Source organism: Mus musculus, chromosome 3 (assembly GCF_000001635.26).
Source record: "Mus musculus strain C57BL/6J chromosome 3, GRCm38.p6 C57BL/6J".
NCBI classification, from domain to species: domain Eukaryota; kingdom Metazoa; phylum Chordata; class Mammalia; order Rodentia; family Muridae; genus Mus; species Mus musculus.
Genome location: NC_000069.6, coordinates 63,989,627 through 64,005,574, shown reverse-complemented (window position 1 = coordinate 64,005,574; position 15,948 = coordinate 63,989,627). Strand labels below are relative to the sequence as shown.

Below are 15,948 nucleotides of genomic sequence, written 5' to 3'. Positions count from 1 at the left end.
CAAAATTCCAACTCAATTCTTCAACGAATTAGAAAGAGCAATCTGCAAATTCATCTGGAACACAAAAAACCTAGCATAGCAAAAACTCTTCTCAAAAATAAAAGAACCTCTGGTGGAATCACCATGCCTGACCTAAAGCTTTACTACAGAGCAATTGTGATAAAAACTGCATGGTACTGGTATAGAGACAGACAAGTAGACCAATGGAATAGAATTGAAGACCCAGAAATGAACCCACACACCTATGGTCACTTGATCTTCGACAAGGGAGCTAAAACCATCCAGTGGAAGAAAGACAGCATTTTCAACAAATGATGCTGGCACAACTGGTTGTTATCATGTAGAAGAATGTGAATCAATCCATTCCTATCTCCTTGTACTAAGGTCAAATCTAAGTGGATCAAGGAACTTCACATAAAACCAGAGACACTGAAACTTATAGAGGAGAAAGTGGATAAAAGCCTTGAAGATATGGGCACAGGGGAAAAATTCCTGAATAGAACAGCAATGGCTTGTGCTGTAAGATGGAGAATTGACAAATGGGACCTCATGAAACTACAAAGCTTCTGCAAGGCAAAAGACACCGTCAATAAGACAAAAAGACCATCAACAGATTGGGAAAGGATCTTTACCTATCCTAAATCAGATAGGGTACTAATATCCAATATATATAAAGAACTCAAGAAGGTGGACTCCAGAAAATCAAATAACCTCATTAAAAAATGGGGCTCAGAACTGAAGAAAGAATTCTCACCTGAGGAATACCAAATGGCAGAGAAGCACCTGAAAAAATGTTCAACATCCTTAATCATCATGGAAATGCAAATCAACACAACCGTGAGATTCCATCTCACACCGGTCAGAATGGCTAAGATCAAAAATTCAGGTGACAGCAGATGCCTGTGAGGATGTGGAGAAAGAGGAACACTCCTCCATTGTTAGTGGGATTGCAAGCTTGTACAACCACTCTGGAAATCAGTCTGGCGGTTCCTTAGAACATTGGACATAGTACTACCGGAGGATCCAGCAATACCTCTCCTGGGCATATATCCAGAAGATGTTCCAACCGGTAAGAAGGACACATGCTCCACTATGTTCATAGCAGCCTTATTTATAATAGCCAGAAGCTGGAAAGAACTCAGATGCCCCTCAACAGAGGAATGGATACAGAAAATGTGGTACATTTGCACAATGGAGTACTACTCAGCTATTAAAAAGAATGAATTTATGAAATTCATAGGCAAATGGTTGGACCTGGAGGGCATCATCCTGAGTGAGGTAACCCAATCACAAAGGAACTCACACAATATGTACTCACTGATAAGTGGATATTAGCCCAGAATCTTAGTATACCCAAGATATAAGATACAATTTGCTAAACGCATGAAACTCAAGAAGAATGAAGACCAACGTGTGGACACTTTGCCCCTTCTTAGAATTGGGAACAGAACACCCATGGAAGGAGTTACAGAGACAAAGTTTGGAGCTTTGACGAAAGGATGGAACATCTAGAGACTGCCATATCCAGGGATCCACCCCATAATCAGCTTCCAAACGCTGACACCATTGCATACACTAGCAAGATTTTGCTGAAAGGACCCAGATACAGCTGTCTCTTGTGAGACTATGCCGGGCCCTAGCAAACACAGAAGTGGATGCTCATAGTCATCTATTGGATAGATCACAGGGCTCCCAATGGAGGAGCTAGAGAAAGTACCCAAGGAGCTAAAGGGATCTGCAACCCTATAGGTGGAACATTATGATCTAACCTGTACCCCAGAGCTCTTGACTCTAGCTGCATATGTATCAAAAGATGGCCTAGTTGGCCATCACTGGAAAGAGAGGCCCATTGGACACACAAACTTTATATGCCCCAGTACAGGGGAACGACAGGGCCAAAGAAATGGGAATGGGTGGGTAGGGAAGTGGGGGGGGGTGGTATGGGGGACTTTTGGGATAGCATTGGAAATGTAATTGAGGAAAATACGTAATAAAAAAAAAGAAAAGAAATGTAAAAAAAAAAAGAAAATATCAAGAAAGAAAGAAAGAAAGAAAGAAAGAAAGAAAGAAAGAGAAAGAAAGGAAACAAACAAACTGCATTCACATGGTACAGACATACATGCAGGAAATACATCCAATACACACTAAATTAAAAAAAAATTGAAAAGAAATTAGTCATTAAACAAATACCTCAAATGAATCTTAACAAAAACTCCTTTGAAAATAAAACATAGTGGGAAACTATTTCAACTCCGTATCTCACAGGAGCTGCAAATAGACAAGTTTCTTTAGTAAACTTTCTTTTTTTTTTCTTTAATATTTTTATTAGTTATTTTCCTCATTTACATTTCCAATACTATCCCAAAAGTCCCTCATACCCTCCCCCCCACTTCCCTACCCACCCACTCCCCCTTTTGGCCCTGGCATTCCCCTGTACTGGGGCATATAAAGTTTGCAAGTTCAACGGGCCTCTCTTTCCAGTGATGGCCGACTAGGCCATCTTTTGATACATATGCAGCTAGAGTCAAGAGCTCCGGCATACTGGTTAGTTCATAATGTTGTTCCACCTATAGGGTTACAGATCCCTTTAGCTCCTTGGGCACTTTCTCTAGCTCCTCTATTGGGGGCCCTGTGATCAGTAAACTTTCTTTAGAGTTTAAGTTTTAACTGGGAATGGTGGCACACATCTTTAATCCCAGAACTTGGAAGGCAGAGGCTGGCAGATCTCTGAGTTCAAGACCAGCATTGTCTACAGAATCAGTTTCAGAATAGCCAGGGCGAAAGAAAGACCACTTGGGTCTTGAAAATACATTTTTAATTTTTTACTGCTGTTGTTTTAACTGTGTTGAGATTGAACCCCATGTGTCACGTAAGAACTGAGAAATGTTTAAAGAAAACAGATATGCACTTTAACTTTTATACTTACAACTATCTGCATGTAAATATCAGAGCAAAGCTCAAAATTCCTTGAAGGGTAATGAAGTAGAACTTAATGTCTAAGCACTCTTACATGACATAGGAGAGAAAGGCGAATCACTCAGTTCATAGTCCAGCCATCCTGCAGTAAGAAATGTGGCAGAAACAAGAGACTCTGCCTCAACACACAGGAAAGAACTGATGGATAAAAGCTGCCCTCTGATCTACAACACACAAACACACACACACACAGTCACACACACACACTGTTGTATGAGTGTATACATGCTGTGGTATATGAGTATGTATGCACACACACAAAACTAGAAAAATAGAGCTGGAGAGATTGCCCAGTGGTTAAGAGCACTGACTGCTCTTCCAGAGGTCCCGAGTTCAATTGCAAGCAACCACATGGTGGCTCACAGCCATCTACAATGTGATGTAATGCACTCGTACACATTAAATAAATAGATAGATAGATAGATAGATAGATAGATAGACAGACAGATAGCTAATTTGAAAAAAAAAAACTAGAAAAATAATTTGTACAAACCATAGTAAAATTTCAATGTTTTAATAAGCTTATGATTTTGTGTTAAGTGATATTCAATCCTTAGTCACATATGCTTGCAGGCCAGAAGCTAAATGTGTACAGACTCATCTGACGCCTTCTTGCAGCTAAAGAAAGGCTTCTCAAGTCACAGTATATATTCTAAGTGTACAAACAAATAAGGACCTGACCTTTTATCAGCAAACTGTGAAGTAAATGGTTCTCTGAAAGTTTTCCTGTGACTAGAGATACAACAAACAAAACAAAAAAAAACTATAAAACTTTGCCTAAGTGTTCAGTTCTTATAAGTTCATTCACTCCATAACCATCTATAAAATTATTTTACCTTTCTAAACTTAGAAAATAATTTCACATTTAATTTTCCAAAGTAATTTCAAATTCAAACTTTGTAAACAAACAAACAAACAAACCGCAAGTTCTATCCCAGTAAGTGAACTCACATAACTCACCTGTACACCTACAGTCTTAATTGGCAGCAAGAAAGCATTGAGTGAATGCAGACTTGTAATTTGCATGAGCTTCTCCTGGTCCTCTTCTGTTGTGCAGGCTTTGACTCTTTGTAACAGTGTATGAGGCTGAGAAAACCAGACAGAAATTTTGGTTCATGTTGTAAAGTATCACAATCTTATGTACCAGTTCCTTATAGTAGATCATGTAGAATATGCTATGGGCTATACACTACAGCAGAAATTTATTTGTGGGGTAAAAAATATAAATTAAATTTATATACATTGAGATGTTTACTTTCCCATCACCTTTTGTGTATTTCTTGTATCACCTTTGTATTTTGTATTTTGCCCCTTTTGCTCTATTTTGAACTGGTGATTCTCCCAACTTCTCTCATTTACCTTTCCTTTATTGGTTTGAAGTTAAACCTTTGATTTCTACATGATACTTAATGTTAATAATTAAATTGAATCAACCTTTCTGTCCTTTGGCAAAACAATCATTTTTAATGCTTTACATTTTATTAGTTCTCAAATAGTAATATTGTTGTCATTATTTTATGCTGTCTATGTTTATGTCAGTCTTCCATTTATAACTTTATTTGCTTACCAAGCATTCCTCTTGCATGTACACCTAAGACTCTCTACCTCATTGCTTTTCCTAAAGCTAGAGCCCTACTCCAGACCACCAGTCAGAAACTCTAGAAGTGCAAATATCAAAGAGTCCCTTACAGGCAGACATAGCCTACACCCAGGGTACTAGCACTAAGGAAAATGAGATAGGGGGCCAGAACTGCCTCAAAAAAAAAAAAATTACTACTTATATTTAGCCTTTTTTTGGTCTTTTTGCTATTTATTTAGGAGACGAGGAAGGACTGAATGTAGGTAATGGACATAAATAATGGAAAAAAAAAACATAGTTAATTGTTTTCCTAGTTATCTTAGACTTCATTTTTGGTCTTAGATAGCTGGGTTAAAATACATTTAATGCAAAGAGTGTAAAATCCAATATGAAACTTTGCAACCTTAGAATGGTTATTCTAATTACACAGTTAACTGAGGGGAGGAGGAGGCTTATAAGTTTTTCTTAATGAAGTTTATTTTTTAAAAAAATAATAGAACAAAAAAACCCCACCCTCATAGTTTACTTCTAACCATTATGAAAAACTACTGCCTTAAATTCCTCAAGTCAACGGCTGTTGGTAATATATGCTCTTATCTAGAAATGACTTTACTTGAATACTTGCTTTAGTTTTTAAAACAACTTGACATGCACCAGTCATCTCTCTTGAACCCCTTGGGTTTTTTGTTTTGTTAATTTGATTTTTTAATTCTTCTCATATAATACATCCTGATTACAGTTTCCTTGGCCTCCACTCCTCATACCTGTGACCCCCATCTCCCCCAGATCCACTTCCCTTCAGAAAAGAGCAGTTCTCCCAGGGATATCAACTGAAAGGGGCATTACAGGTTACAATAAGACTAGGCACAAGCCCCCATATCATGGCTGGACAAGGGTCCCAAAAGCAGGTCAAAGAGAGACAACCCCATTCCCACTATTAGGAGTCCCACAAAATCAGCAAGCTATATAATCACAACATATTTGCAGAGCACTTTAGTTTTGCTACTGCTTTTAAAGTCTTAGTTTTGCAGGTATGTGTTTGTTCCTGTATGGCTGCTGCTGTCGATAGCAGTCTTGGTTTCATGAACAATTCCCTACCAGGGGTCAAGTTATTTCACTTACCCAGAGTGATGTGTCATTTGCTCAATCAAAGCCATTATATTTCACCAATTTGGAAAAACTTCTCTTGTCCACTGTGACCCTCTGGAGATACTTAAAGCTAAACTCAATTTTATCTGAGCTTTTTCTATCCTTAATATTTTTCTGATCATTTGTTCTATTTCTAGAAATTTCATAGTATCTATGCTTGAATTCTCTCTTTATATGTTAATTTCAGTTACAAACATTTCTAGAATTTAACTATCTCAGTTTTTAAGTATCATAAGAACAATATTAGCTGGGCAGTCATGGCACACGCCTTTAATCCCAGCACTTGGGAGGCAGAGGCAGGCAGATTTCTGAGTTTGAGGCCAGCCTGGTCTACAGAGTGAGTTCCAGGACAGTCAGGGCTACACAGAGAAACCCTGTCTCAACAAACAAAAACAATACTATTAATAGCTCACCTTCTTCCTTCACTTTCTCGTCCGTCTTCTGTTTGTAAACTCTGGTATCCAGGGTCACTGAGGATATTCTGCTCGTTATTTATATCTTTCTGGGCCTTATGGCTGTGTTTTGTTCTTTGTAACCTCTCTTACTCTTTTGAAACTGTGGGCATTCTTTGGGAACCAGGGTGAAGATTACTCCACAGAGAACCTGTTGCTACTTGCCTGACTTCTTAGAAGCAGTACAAATCGAGGTTCACTTCAAATGAAAGTTACTAACTTGCTACTTTCAAACACAGCTTTGAAGGTTATAAGTTAGCAATCCACATCTGAGAGACTGGGAAACTGCTACACATTATCAATTTGTAGCTAAAGTCCTGCTAAGAAAACTTGTGATCTAATCACAGACCCTTCACAGCTCAGGGTCTCCTTTCAGATACTTCTGCTCAAGTGAACTAATGGAATGCTGCCTTCACAGGAGCACAAAGTCTTCCTGAATTGACCCTTCTACTTCATTTATGACTTACTTTCTTACCGTGAAAGACCATCTTATGCAGCTTATCTGGAACTTTTACAGACAGGAGATATGTAGTCTTATTTACTTAGACAAATCCACCTAGTAGTCTCTGTGTCAGGATTTCTACACTGTCATTGCAAATATTGTTCTGAATTTTCAAACATAAAATAAATTTTAAAACATTAATACAACAGCAATCTATTTTGTACAATGTATTGACTAGATATGTCAAATCATTTATTACCTTCTTAACACTTGCAGAAAAATCAGCTACTATTTTCAAAATATTGTTGGTTTCAGGGAAGTCTTTACAAATATAAGGTTCTTCAGCACATATTACTCTGATTGCCAGGCCAGGACCTAAATAACAAAAATAATTTTGAACATAAAATCTATAGTTACAATTTTAGTAGAAAACTGATACTATCTCTAAAAAATAAAACCCTTATAAAATTAGGATCTAACTGCCATCACAAAGTGTTCTGTTTTCTTCTTTTTATTTTAGTGTTAGAACTCAAACCCAGGGCATCATGCATGCTAGCAAATAGTCTACCACTGATTCTTAGCATTCTAAATTTCAAAGCTGAAAATGTAGCTCTTTGGTAAAGTCAATGGTATGTAAAAGGACATGGGGCTCAATCTAAAACTAAAACAAACAAGTGAACACTACATATTTAATTTTAAGTATATGTATTAATTTCCCATCCAAATTGACTAATCTATGTATTCTCACAAAACTGTTCCAAGAAATATTTTAATTCATACTATATATGGTAATTTATTGATAATCTCTTGAGGGAATTCTCTATCATACACAAATGTAAAAAAATATAACGAACCACCTTATCTCATAGGCTATTTAAAATTAAAATATAAAAGTGAAAATAGTTTAATGCAAACATGTGAGCTAGCACTTTTTTTTTTTTAAGATTTATTTATTTATTTAATGTAAGTACACCGTAGCTGTCTTCAGACACACCAGAAGAGGGCATCAGATCTCATTACAGGTGGTTGTGAGCCACCATGTGGTTGCTGGGATTTGAACTTCAGACCTTCGGAAGAGCAGTCGGGTGCTCTTACCCACTGAGCCATCTCACCAGCCCCCGAGCTAGCACTTTTATTTACCAAATACGTAATAGTCATAAAGTAACTAAGTAAGCAAGCAAGCAAATAAATAAACAGCAAGATACAGAGGACTGCTCAGTAGTTAAGAGTACTAAGTTTCAGTTGCCAGCACTATGTATCTCAGGGGTTCTGATGCCCTCTTCTGACTTCTTTAGGCACCTGGCATGCCCATGGAGAACACACACACAGGCAAAAACACATGCAAACAAAATAAACCTCACAGAATAAAAGGCATGCACAAGATCTGCTGCTTTACTATAACATGAAAAAAAGAAATCCCTTGAGGTGTCTAGAAGCAAAATGAAAATCATATTCCCATTAGTTGCCCTCAGTCTCAATACTAGTTTTAGAATACCATCCAGGTTTTTTTTTCTCCCCCCCCCCCCCCCCGGCTTTCTTTGTGTAGCTCTGGCTGTCCTGGAATCACTCTGTAGACCAGGCTGACCTCGAATGCATGAACTCAGAGCATCCAAAGCAACCTGGAGGTGGGAGTGAGAGGAATCTTATTATTTTTTAAGAGAACTATTTTTCAAGAGACCCTATGTTTAAAAACAGAAGAGGAGAAATGAAGATTTAATTCTCTTTTTTCCATGGAATACACACAGTACTCATGGTATAAAAATCCTAGATCTATAATTAAGAATTCTGTACAAATGTAATTAAAATATCTTTATGCTCCACTTCCTCATCTGGAAGCAATACTATATGCTAAACTCCCAGGAATTATATAGTATCTAAATACAAACAAAAAAGAGAATGAGTCACATAACGGTATAAATACAGTAGGCACTTCAAAGAATGTGTTCCCTGTCACCCTCTCCCTTTGTCATGTCACATAGTCCCTAAGAAGAGAAACGATTCAGAATGGTCTAAACTGAATCCACATGACCGTCACCAACCAACAAAACCCAGGTGTGTTTTTACCTGGAAAAGGATGCCTGGAAACCAATTCTTCTGGCAGGTCAAGCTCTCTGCCTAAAATCCTGACTTCATCTTTATGAAAATCTTTCAGAGGTTCTATTACTTTTCCCTATAAGAAAATAAGGGACCAATGAAAAAAGTAGACTATCATTTAAGATATTTTCTCCTGTGAGGCTTAGAAGGAATTAGATTACTATTCAGTGGCATTCATAATCTTTGTTGAAACACATTTTAAGTATAATCCTTACAAGTCTTATAAAGAAAAACAAATTCTGGTGCTGGAGAGATGACTCACTGTTTAAGAGCCCTGGCTCCTTTCTTCCAGAGGATGCAGCATCAATTCTCAGCATGCATACAATCATCTACGGATCCAATACCCTCTTTCTAACCTCCACTGGCAACAGGCACACACATGATGCACAAACATACACAAAGACACAATCAAACACACACACACAAAATTAAAAAAAAAAAAAGGAAAAGAAAAGAAAATGAAGAGACCCATCAGCTCTCAACTATTTCTCACTGGACACAAAGAAGGCAATTAGAAAAAATAATGTTCATGCTAATGAGTCCAAATGAACTGGGTGTGGTGGTAAACACCTTTAACCCTAGCAGTGGGAATGCAGAGGCAGCCAGATCTCCATGAGTTCTAGGTCTACACTGGTCTATGCAGAGTGCATTTCTAAAAAAAGACAACAAAACAAAACTTTTCTCAACAGTATCAAAAAAAGATAAGTCATGGTAAGAAATAAATAAATGTATTTATTACATGTGCATAAGTACTTTATCTGCATATATATATACACATATACATATATATATACATATATATATATATATATATATATATGCACACACACACACCCCATTTGCATGCCCATCAGAACCCTGGAACTGGAATTATAGAGGATTGTGAGCTGCCTTGCAGGTGTTGGGAATTCAACTCCAGTTCTAAGAAAGCAGCCAAGTGTTCTTAACTGCAGAAACATTTTTCCAGCCCCAATTAAAAAATATCAAATGAAAACTCAGTATATGAGCAAAGGGTATGAACAGTCATTTCTAAGATAAACAAATGACCAATAAGCATCTGAAAAGATTCTAGACATTACTATAGGGAAATAAAAATCGAAACCACACTGATCTTAGCATAGCAGTGCTTGCACTCCTTCCTGCAAGAACAATGCTGGGAAGGTAAAAGGACAGTAACTTCAAGAAACATATGGAGATCCTGTTTCAAGGGACAAAAAATAACAGAGATACTACTTTTCAAGGGAACAATGGCATAGCTATTAGTATAGCTACTAAACACAAATAAAAAACAGTGAACACACAAAAGCCAGAACTCCTGTGGTACTTTGGTTAAAAAGTAGAATGCTGCAACTGCTATGTGAGATAGCATGTACTTTCCACAAAAGAAAATTAAACTTCTAAGTATGTATACTGAAGAACTGAAAGGATTCTTGAAGCACTAAATATATACCTACATTCATAGCAAAACTCACAATGTTCAAAGAATAGATGTATCACAAATGTTCAGTGATGAATAAAAATGAAGTATCCAGAATGCAACGTTCTATTACTTAGCATTTGAAAAGGGAATCAGATCACATAATATAACCTTAAAACTACAAGGACATATGCTAAGTATGAAATAAGCTAGAAACAACAAGACACTACTAAAAACAGAATAAAGGGAAGTCATGTTTGTATGATACCACTTGTATCAAGTAAGTATATAAGGAAGTCAAATAGAATTAAAAATTGAAGGGCAGTTGGAATGTGTTTAATGGGTAAGTTTCAATTCTGCAAGCAGAGAAAGTTACAGATTCTACTATTGATTCCAGATGGGAGGATTTATTTTATGTTTTATACAATGATTTTTAAAAAGGCAGGTAAGATACGGGAAATGGAAACCAAATGGGAATGTATGAATTCAACATTTTGGACAACAGTCTTTCAAAAAAATCAAAATGTTAAAGAGACATGAAATTTAGGAATTATGTTTGTTTTTGAAAAAGATTCATCTATAATCTTGGATTTTCACTTGGTATGTAGCTGAAAGACCATGATAGTCTAGACTCCCTAAGTGACAGGTTTACAGCAATGCAGCACCATGGTGTGCTATTCTAGCAATACTCTATCTACGTATCCACTAGAGGAAAAGGAAAGTTTACAAGAATTTGTAACCAATATTTATAATGTCATTTCTAACAGCCCAAACAGGAAATGTCCAACTGAAAATTGCGAAAATATGTATACAATGGAATACTATTTGGCTATAAAAAGGAGTAAGTTCTAATATACATTACACAATAGATGAGCCTTGAAAACACGTAAGAACTGAAGATGAGCACAGTAGACCATGTGGGATCACCAAGGTCAGCCTTGGCTGTGTAACAAGTCAAAGACACGCATTACTTGAGATCATCTTTTTAAAAACAAAGCAAAAAAGTCAATTACAAAAGTGCAGGTATTGGTGATAAAGTCATACAAAGTGCTCAAAACAAGGAAAACTACAAAAGCAGAAATTAGTAGTTTGAAGGGAATGATAGCCTTTAATCCCAGCATGTGGGAGGCAGAGGCAGGCAAATCTGAGAGTTTGAGGCCAGCCTATCTACAAAGCAAGTTCCAGGCCAGCCAGTCAGCCAGGAATACAAACAGATATCATGTCTTCAAAAGTAAATTGGAAAAAAAAAAAGAAAAAGAGTGGCTAGTGGTTGTCTAGGGTTGACAGGAGATGTGGGAAGCAGTCAGAATGAAGAGCTGCTAATGAGTACAAGATGCACTGCATTCCTTTTGAGGATAATATAAATGTTCTACAATTAGTTTGTGGTAATGGTTACTCAACCTTCAAAGTACTGAGAAGAAACAAAAAAGGATGGAAGAACAGTACATGTTGCATGGACATACTTTAGGGCCAAGTTCTCACAAGCCTTTACCTCTTCCCTTAACTTCCTGATAAGTTCTGTGTCGTTGTGGTGGGTTTTGATGAGTTCGGCTTTACCACTGGCAACAAGGGACGCACTTTCGATTAGATCAGGCCGTAAAGTGCCTTGGGCGAGAAAAACCTCCTCGGGCTTCAGACTCATTTCTCCAATTACTTCATTGGCAATCTGTTACCACGAGAGCAGAACAATTTTCTGAGAAATCAATCTTTCAACAAAGTTTCAATTAAATTTGATTCTTTCTAAAGTACCAACCAGGAAAGTAGATCCATCAAACTCACAAAAATAAATTTCTGAAAACATTGTACATTGCATGTGATTAAAACATGTATGTGAGCATTCCCTTCGACATTACCTAAAATATGGCCACTGGTAAACCCAACAGAAGTGCAGTGCCAACGGAAAGGACCATCCCTAAATGCTAGAACAGCAGCTTAGCAACATGCATACCTATTAAACCAAAACAGTGTCTACCTGTCCACAGGACACACACACACACACACATACAGTGCATATTCAAAAGTAAAACAGAATTAGCAAAGTTTGGCATGTGATATGATAATAATAAAAACACACTAAAACAGACATAAGACAGTATACATTATCCACATTAAAAGAAAGGTACCTTAACGAAAGTATCACCAATAATTTTTCTTTTCTCCTCAGGACTTGTTGTCATATTTAATGTTTTGCTAATTCTTTTCCGTGGGGTCCTGTCTTCATCTGAGATTGGTAGAGTAGTTGTTCCATTGTAGAAGGAATGAGCAGCATTTATCACTGGAAAAAATCAGAGAAGTATTTTAAACTATTATATTTCTTTAAATCATAAGTAAGTCAAAGCGTAGAAAGAAAAACCAAGGCAAACCCACCATTTGATGTCCCTTACATTTTCCCATATGTTCAAATAACCCAGCAATAAACCAGCAGTAACAGGTCAGATCTAGAGATCAGAGATCTCTGAATTTATTCAGAACCTCTGTGACGTTTAGATATGAGGCCACAAACCTGCCTGCCAACAGTGCTGGTTGCTTTCTCTCTGGTCAGTGTTGCACTAGAAGAAATATATCTATATCCCCAAGACAGTCAAAAACAGTAGTTCCTCTACAGAAAACCAAAGCCCTCGGACCAGCACAATGATTCTTCCAAACTTCTATTTATGCATTTAAAATTATGTGGGTATCCTTTTATTTATTGTTACATAAGAACAAATAACCATGGTACATCAGTTGCAAAGTGTTTGCCTAGAAGGCTGTGGGTTTGATTCCTAGCACTACCAAACATGAGAAGCATCTGAAGACAAAACACTAAGACCACTATTTGGTAATAAAGGATAACTACTAGTAACCTTCACCGTGAGATGATGAAGGCTGGAGGTTTCAATCAGGGTCCATCAAATACCTGTAGTCCCTTCTCCTAACCTGGTCAGTTACCCACAAGCTCCTACCCATCAACATTTGTACAGTTAAACTGGGCAAGGGATGGAAGGCAGGAATCACCGTTTAATGTCACTTAGTTCTGTTTCTACTGTACAGTCCTACCTGTAACCTCAACTATGCCTGGTGCAGGGTTGCAAGTCCAAGGCCTCTTAGTAAACCATTAGCTTTCTCAACGTGAGGACAGAAGTAGCTCCCTCTGCATTAAGGAAAACAATCTTCTCATGTTTTCAAATAGTCCCTGCTTTAGGCAAACCCAGTAACCTAGTTCTCCCAAAATCCAATGTTCTCACTACCTGAGCCTCCCCTAGAAGTCTGCAGGCCAAATAGTGTATTTCCTACTGGCTTCCTTCCCGCTTTAGGCCCAAGACTTTGAACCTCCATTCTATTGGTCCAAGTTTTTGTCCCATTGAAGTTTCTCTACTCTGAAGGTTACCTTAGAAAAAAATGTGGCTACACAAAAAATGCAAAAATGGTTATTACAAACACTAGTAAACTAAAACTAAAGGCATCTCTAGGCCAACTTTTTCTTATCCTGATCTCAAAACGTTCACAGTAAACCCCATAAACAGACAGCCACAACAAATATATGTGTGTGTGTGTATATATATATATATATATATATATATTTGAAAATTTGTAAACTTACTTGCATAAGATATTCACTTAAGCAAGTTAATATCTAAGCCTTTCTACAAATACAGATTGTTTTGCAATCAAGCTCATACAGAGAAAGAAGATTAAATTTTGTAATTTGTAAATTCCAAAAATATTCAGACAAGTGAAGACACTGCTAGGTCCCTATAAGAAAAGCACTAAGGACCCATCAAAGTTAATTAGCTTATCAGAGAGAATCTGCCTCAGAAACCCAAATTTTACTCCCTAGTGTTCTTTGAACTGTTTCCTTATTCCTTCCACCTTCATCACTGTAACTGTGCCTTTGCTTTTAGTCTTGCTTCAAAAAGGAAAGTAGGAGTCATCATTATACTCAGCCTTTTAGCACAATTAAACTGTGTCCAACTGTACTTTTAATCTATTATATCATTTCATCATAGTAGCCATCAGTTAAAGGAAGTTTATTAGTGATTATCACTTGACCTATAATCAACAGTAACTGAGGATGTTACTTTTTTTTTTTTCAATTTTGTGTGTCTGCAAGCACTGACCTACACAAGACATCATGTGTCTTCCTCAGCATGCCTCTCACTAAACATGGAGCTAACCAGTTGAGCCAGATGGGCTGGCCAGCAGGCCCCCAGGATTCATCAGTCTACATCTTCCTAGTTTGGGTGACTATAGGCATACTGACACATCTGGATTTTTATATGGGTTCTAAAGATAAATTCAGATGCTCATGCTTCTGTAGGAAGCACTTTATCAATTGAGCTGCCTACATGGCTTACCTTAAGTCTGACAATGTTGCCTAAGCTAATTCCAAACTCCTGATATCAAACAATTCTCTTTCCTTGGTCTCCTAAGAGCTAGGATTACAGGTGCATACAACAAACATGTCTTAATAATTCTAGACTTTTAATCTACTTTCTTTGTATGAGCTTGATTGAATACAACCTGTATTTATAGTATATGCTCACTTGCATAAAGAATATTGTGAGAGGACAGATTTTAGGGAGATTTTGAGGACAGAATAGTAAATGCAAAATGGCAACTTTACAAGTTTCAGTATATTAGTATAACAGTCAATGAACAAAAAATTTATGAATATAATCTAAAAGGCATGTTTAGCCTTTAGTTTTTAGAGAAAACTACATTTTTAATATTGAACTGAACTAAATCACACAGCTTGAAGAAATAACCCCTGGTAAGAATCAACTTCTCCATGATAAATTAATACCTTTGACTTGAATTCCAAGCTTTTTGAGGGCCTCTTCAACAGATTGGCTTTCTCGTTTTCTCATAAAGCCATTATCAATGTGTACAGCAATGACTTGATCTTGGTTCAAAGCACGATTTAGCAAAGCTGTACAAACAGTTGAATCTACACCACCACTGAGTAAAACCTGTAAATAAAGAGAAAAAAAAATCAAGCAGAATAAACAAACAAGAGACTCTGAGGGGATGCAACACACAAACTATATATGTAGCCTGTCAGTTGTCAGGGCTTATCAATCCTACTATGGATTCCAATATTTCTGACCTAAGTCTGTAGACTTAGATCAAACACTTACCAACACTTTTGATGTTCCTACTTTCTCTTTAATCTCTCGAATGCATTCAAGTTCTCGGTTCTGCACAGTAAAGTTCCCACTGCATCCAGCTATATCATACAGGAAATTCTTCAGTATTACCTTCCCATTTTCTGTAAGCCCAACTTCAGGGTGGAACTGTACACCGTATAGCTTTTTAGATTCATTGGCTATACCTTCAAGGAAAAAAAAAAAAATCACAAAGCAACTTTATGGTGAAGATACAACTAATATTCACAATCCATTCTCCATTCCTCAAAACCTTTCTCTATAAATGTTAAATGTATATGCCCTATTCAACTTTTAATTACGAGAAAGAAAATACATAAAAAGCTATGTTACTATAATCTTTATAAAGTATACAGAAAAAAAAAAGAGGTTTAGGACAAAGCAGAGACTATTTCACTAGATTCTTATTTCTCTATCATTATTTTGACTTTTTCATCTATTTAATATAGAAAAAAAACTCAATTTTGGTTCTCAGTCCTACATGACTTCCACATATACTTAGCATTCTCTAATGCCCAACATTAAAAAACCTTCATACCACAAAAGTTTTCACTATTTTCTAATATTTTCTTTCCAGTTCCAGTAACTACAAATACAGGTTGAATAGCCCTACTCTGAAATGTCCAGGTTCAGAAGTGTTTTAAGTTGTCATAGTGTAACAGTTTCCAAGATTGAAACATTGCATACTAGGAAAC

At 36.8% G+C, this 15,948-nt stretch overlaps 1 protein-coding gene across 2 annotated transcripts in view; it reads right to left on the bottom strand.

Annotated features, from left to right (window-relative positions):
* Gmps (guanine monophosphate synthetase) overlaps positions 1-15,948 on the bottom strand; it is a 57,922-nt gene that overhangs the window by 15,980 nt on the left and 25,994 nt on the right. For both annotated transcript variants that reach the window (XM_011240078.3, NM_001033300.2), the window contains 7 exons: positions 15,227-15,420; positions 14,893-15,058; positions 12,233-12,384; positions 11,602-11,775; positions 8,663-8,768; positions 6,858-6,973; positions 3,937-4,062 (listed from right to left, as the gene is read on the bottom strand). In XM_011240078.3, coding sequence (XP_011238380.1) covers positions 3,937-4,062; positions 6,858-6,973; positions 8,663-8,768; positions 11,602-11,775; positions 12,233-12,384; positions 14,893-15,058; positions 15,227-15,420 — 1,034 coding nt within the window. The remainder of the gene's footprint in view (positions 1-3,936; positions 4,063-6,857; positions 6,974-8,662; positions 8,769-11,601; positions 11,776-12,232; positions 12,385-14,892; positions 15,059-15,226; positions 15,421-15,948) is intronic.